General features: G+C 36.9%; 1 protein-coding gene across 1 annotated transcript; it reads left to right on the top strand.

Moving 5' to 3' along the window:
- The first annotated feature begins 1,745 nt into the window (after positions 1-1,745).
- LOC143628035 (uncharacterized) lies at positions 1,746-3,786 on the top strand. The gene is made up of 2 exons (XM_077097719.1): positions 1,746-2,690; positions 2,809-3,786. The coding sequence occupies exons 1-2, from the start codon at positions 1,746-1,748 to the stop codon at positions 3,784-3,786; spliced, it is 1,923 nt and encodes a 640-aa protein (XP_076953834.1).
- Positions 3,787-5,843: the final 2,057 nt, after the last annotated feature.

Below are 5,843 nucleotides of genomic sequence, written 5' to 3'. Positions count from 1 at the left end.
TTATTGTCATTATTGCATGTTTCTATTGATAATTGATTATAGTTTATTATTGAACCCTTATATATGGTTATTATTGTTTATTGAAAATACACTATTTCATTGACCTTGATACCAATACCAGAGCACATCCACCTATGGGGACATAGGGCGTCAATTGAGGCACCATTGATGTGCTCTATCTGTAGTGGAGCGATTAGTCCACGACGTCTCTATATTGTTATTGTGTGCTGAGTTATAGCACTTACTTATTATTGTTATAGAGGCGTATGGATGAATCCTAGGAAATCAATATTTCTCGCTTAAATATACTATGATATCAATGGTTGTGATGTGTGTATGGAAAAGTCTGCATCTATTTGTAATATTTTATGTATTTTAGAAAATTTGGAAATGCTGGAATACGGAAAAAAAATTTGAAACAACACTTTTTAGCGACGATTGTGTACTCATTAGCGACGACACTGTCGTTGCTATTGATATACCTGAGTCTACTGGCGGTTAGCCGGGAAAGTAGTGACGACTCATTAGCGACGACAACACCTTTTAGCGGCGACCACTTTTAGGGACGACATGAGTAGCGGCGACAACTGATCAATCAACGAGTAAATAGCGGTGACTTTTGGCACCTTTAGCGGTGACTTTTGTCACCGCTATTGCTTAACTTTGATACAGTTGACGTAGTCAAGGCTATATAAACAACATCAATTTGTACTAGCTTGAGCCCCCGTACTACACGTTTGTAAAGCCGCATAACAAAAACAACATCAATTTATGTTCGATTAAACATAAATACTAAAACGAACATGATTTTGTAGTTTGTGTTTGTTCTTAAGAAAATAAATGAGTTCTTGTGTGTTTATGCTGGTTCGTTAATAATTTTAATGAGCTATTTATGAATGAACATAACTAAACGTATACTAAAAAACTCGCCACTATTGCTTAATTTTTTGTAGTACATGTTTAGTTATGTTCATTCGTAAACGGTTCATTAAAATTATTAACGAACCAGCATAAACACACACGAACACATTCATTTTCTTAGCGAACAAGCACAAACTACAAAATCATGTTCGTTTTAGTATTTGTGTCCGGTCGAACATAAATTGATATTGTTTTTGTTATGTGGCTTTACGAACATAAAAACTGTGTAGTACATGGGCTCAAGCTAGCGTTGACTACGTCAGCTGTATCAAAGTTTTCAGATATCACTTTCAACATTAACATTTCATATACTTTGCTTCTGAGAAAGTCCCATGTAGTTTCTTAATTCCTATTATTTGTTGTCACTTACTTGGATGTGGTCACAACTCACAATAAACCGTATGTATTACGTTGATTTGATCTTACTCTCTCTTCCAGAAGGCCGATCATCATATTTAAATCTGATAGAGCTTAATTAGTCGATAATCCCAAACAAGTTCATTGCTTGTGCATTAAAGCATGTACGACTGACAAGAAATGATGTACGTTTTTATTTTTTTGGCATCTTCCAAGTATCAATTTTTTAATCCACCATATAACATCGGTCCTGGATTTTCTTATTGATCCTTACACTGAACTTGGTAGAAAGTGGCTGGAAATTTCATGCGGCCACCGTAAAAGTTAAAGAGCACCATATTGTTTATTTAAGGCAATCATAGTATAGCATCTAAGTAAACATTACTTGTGGCAAGCATATTGTTTACAACCACTTTTCACCTTTCCTTTCCTTGGAGGGAACATATATAATAGTGTATTTGATCGGGATGGGCACAGTCAGCCAACTTCTGGATGATCTGAAGTCACATTGCAGTAGCCCTCCACAAATTGTTGAAAATTTCTTGGCTGCGTCCTTTTTCCAGTCAAATGAACAAAACCAGTTCAGTAAACCAATGGTGTGGATTGGGATATATATTGCAATAGCTTCTCTTTTCTGCATCCTACCAATGGTGGCAGATCTAATTCATGGTTTCAAAAGCAAAAAACTATGGTTTCCATGTAAATACTTTACTCTCAATGCCGTTTCCCTCACTGTCATAGCTGTCGCAATGAAGCTACCCATGGATCTAAATAACTCAATGCCAAAGAGTGTAGACCAGGCTGCAAAGCTGGGAAGCATGGCATTTATGTGCACCATGATGGCTAATTTATTGCCTTCTCTAGCAACCATGGACAGTAAGGAACTTCTCACAACCATCATAGCTTTGGGTATTCTAGTAATCACCTTGGTTGTCAATGTATGCATTCAAATGGGAACCGGTGTGGTTTCCAGCTTTATTCCTGATAATAATAAATTTGTTTTCAGTAGATTAACTTACAACACTTGGTTAATTGCAAACTTGTATGTGGCTATGTTACTTGCGTCACTGATGATACATACATGTTCGGGTTTAATGATTATAAAGGCGAAACAAATATTAGAATCTAAATACAAAGCAGGACATGAAACAGCTTTGAAGGATGTAGATTTGCAACAGGCAATGGTTGAGAAGCTAAAGCATCATGTGAGCAACCAATGGATCATGGCAGGAACCGGCAGCCCCCAATTTATGATTGTTTCCACTGCAACAACCTCTGCTTCTGGAGTAATCTGTGTTTCAAGCACTGCCCTACATGTTATTACCATGCTTCACACAAGAGAAGATATGATGGACTGCGGGTCGGATTATAAGTGGTCAGTTGTCGTAATTCTTATAACCCAATTTACCGGAGTAATATTGGGTACGGTCGCTCCTCTTTCTAGATGTTTTGCATCTTTAAGGTTTAAATTGTCCATAAAATGGATTCAGAACCATATAAGGGTCTTTAAAGTTATCTGACTGGAAACAGAGTAGCATACCTTTCAAATTCAGTAGCCGCAAATGCAAGATTTTCATCCAGGAACTAAAGATCCTCACTTTGAATCTTTGTATCAAAATCCAGAAGATGGTTGTGATAGCATGTAAGATGATAACACTGATCCCGATTTTCTTTGTAATTGGTGCCATGTGTTGTTTTCAATGCTGGAAATGGTTAAAGGTCATCTTCAGTGCTTCAAATAGTGTGTTGGTAGAGAGACCTGATCACCTACAACATAATATAGATCTCAGCCCGTATATTCTGCAACTTCAAGATGATATGGAGCTTGCTGAGAGAACATTGAAAAGCATTTCTGAATCTCTGAACCATGTGATCCAAAAGGCTGAAGAGCAGAAGCCTAACTATCTTATGATGCTTCTCGAGGAATCTAGTGGTTTTGCAGGAGTTGGAAAGTATGATGAACCTCAAGTCCCACCTATAACTGAAGAGAAATATATGGACTGCTGGAGCTTACCGATAGTAACCCTGACAGCCATTGCCATATCTCTTCCTAGCATCCAAAACAATATGGTTGATAGGTTGCTAAGAAGTGTGAGTGAAGGTCTTACATATGTCAAACATGTGGAAGAAACCCTCAATTCTGCAGGCGAGTATGCGATCGTTCAAAAGGCTGCTAGAACATTGTGGCTAGAAATTGAAGTTTACCACAAATGGCTAGGATACAAGTTGCCCAGCCCTGCTCATCAAGTAAATACACCAAAAGAGATTGTTCAACGGTTCAGTGATACAGCTGAATACATTGTCACTGAGAATATGAATGGTTCAGATGATAGTTCACTCTACACCTCGATTTCTGCCAACTCAATGTACCGGATCAGCCAAACGATCCTAGTTTCCCACCATGCCGACATAGACCAGGTTAGCCAAGAGGATCTGTTTGGGCAACTATCATCGATGATCTCTGACATATTAGCTGCTTGTCTCACTAACTTACCCAAGTCATTCTAATTGAATGCCACACGAGTGTCATAGAGAAAAGGGAAGCGAATGTACATACAACAGCCCAGCTTCTGGGTGAGACCATGCAGATAATCAATAGCCTTCAAGTTCGCAACCTCCCAAGCTTGAATCCTGATGAGCTGCTGTTTATTGACAAATGGCGTGATTGCCTTTTGCATCCTTCTCCTTAAAACCGTTCATATTTCTTTACCAAAAAACTTAAAACAGTTTCTGTACTTCATGTTATAAGGCGTGTACCTAAAGATTTGTAATAGTTTCTTTTATTTAAATGAAGATTGCCATTTCTTGTTTGCATGTTTTGTACCTGTTTCATATTTTTAATACTACAGAATCAAGCTAGTTATATAAACAAACAAAGCCACTCCCATACATAAGTAGTCCAGAAATGACAAGATAACAAACTGCAAACAATTGAGATATTGGCCAGGTTTTAAATCTTTGCGTCACCTGAGATTAACATAGACACACAATGAACGAAAAACTAACTGGAATAGCATAGCACCAAACATAACAGCTTCAAAATCATCTCTTAAAGAAGCTGACTTCATTTCCTTTTCTTATGCATGTCTTCTTAGCAATATTATATAACATACATGATACATTAATAACAAAATGCAAACATAAAAGCTTGTTATGGAATACGATGACGAATAATTCACACGTTCATAATGATCTAGAGAATAAATAATATAAGCCTAACCAGCATGCCTTTTGCGCTACCCCTGTTTCCCATACATTTGGTGAAAACTATACTAGGCGAAATGGCAGGATAGGGAGGGGGTAGGGGTCAGAACGTGTTCGGGTCAAAATGGGTACAGGTCAAAATGGCTGATTTAGAAAATGGTTGTTTTGACTGCTGTTTAGATTGGACTTGTTTTGACTTTTGTAATCAACAGAACTATTCCTGCTATTCTAACGCAGTATTACCTTCTGATTTATGAATTTAAGTTATCTTAATGCCCCCACCCGGATTCATTAAAATTTCAATGATCAACATATTGCAGTAGCAGCAATTCCATGAATTATCATTCATATACTAATTCACATAGGCAAGGTGCGCCAATTTGAACACTGCTTAGTAACATATCTGGAACATGGTTTCTATTTCTTTATCTGATTCATTAAGCATTACCAATCTTAAAAGCATTTGAGTTGATTTGATTTGAACGAACCTTTGATACAGTCAAGCTAAATATTTAAATTTCATTTGCTTCATCTAGTAACCATAATCCATTACACCAACGGGATTAAGACCTTCAATTGTATATAATTTGTCATTGTGTCATTTTATCAAACACCTTGTGTGATTATAAGTCTTTATACATCTAGTTGATTCCATTCTCTTATGCATCCATTCCTTCATACCAAATCACATTAAAGTATAGTTGATTCAATATTACTAATCATTTCAAGGATAGTTTACAGCCTGATTAATTAAAACACTTTCTATTCATGTTTTTTTCTAGGTTCAAAGATTGAAGGTAAAACTAATTACCAGTTGTTTGACTTGACGGTGTGCCTAGTGGTTCAAGACTTCAAGTGAGTCTTTCCACGCAGTCCTCTATACTTCTTACCAGCTATGTGTGTCCTCTATGCTCTCTGTGCTAGTGCACCGGTTGCAAATCCAGTTTAATACTGGATCATTGAAAATGATGCATGTGTGGGGTCACCCAGGGGTTGGGTTCGTAGGCCTTGTTTAGGAGCAGTTTATTAATTGAAGTCAAAGGTGTTAGGTGGCCGGACCTAAGTCCAGCCAGGTTAAGATTTATTAATAAGATGCAAACCCTAGTTGTTTCTTTCTATATATGAATGTATGTACTTGTAATCACATTGTCACTCGATAAAAAATGCCTAGTTGCCACCTGTGTGTTAAACTTGACAAGTGGGTAGCAGGAGAAATCAAACACCAACGATGCAAAACTACCTGCTACTCTTTTTTTCTTATTAATTGAGGAAACAAAAATATGTACTAAAAACAAACAATAATCTAATGGGCTTTTATAACCTTTCCAAATAATTTCTTATTCCAACTTAAAAACTTTATT

Source organism: Bidens hawaiensis, unplaced genomic scaffold (assembly GCF_021521415.1).
Source record: "Bidens hawaiensis isolate Kalapana, Puna unplaced genomic scaffold, B.hawaiensis_p1.1 tig00004774_1, whole genome shotgun sequence".
NCBI classification, from domain to species: Eukaryota; Viridiplantae; Streptophyta; class Magnoliopsida; order Asterales; family Asteraceae; genus Bidens; species Bidens hawaiensis.
This window is presented reverse-complemented; position numbering and strand designations above follow the sequence as displayed.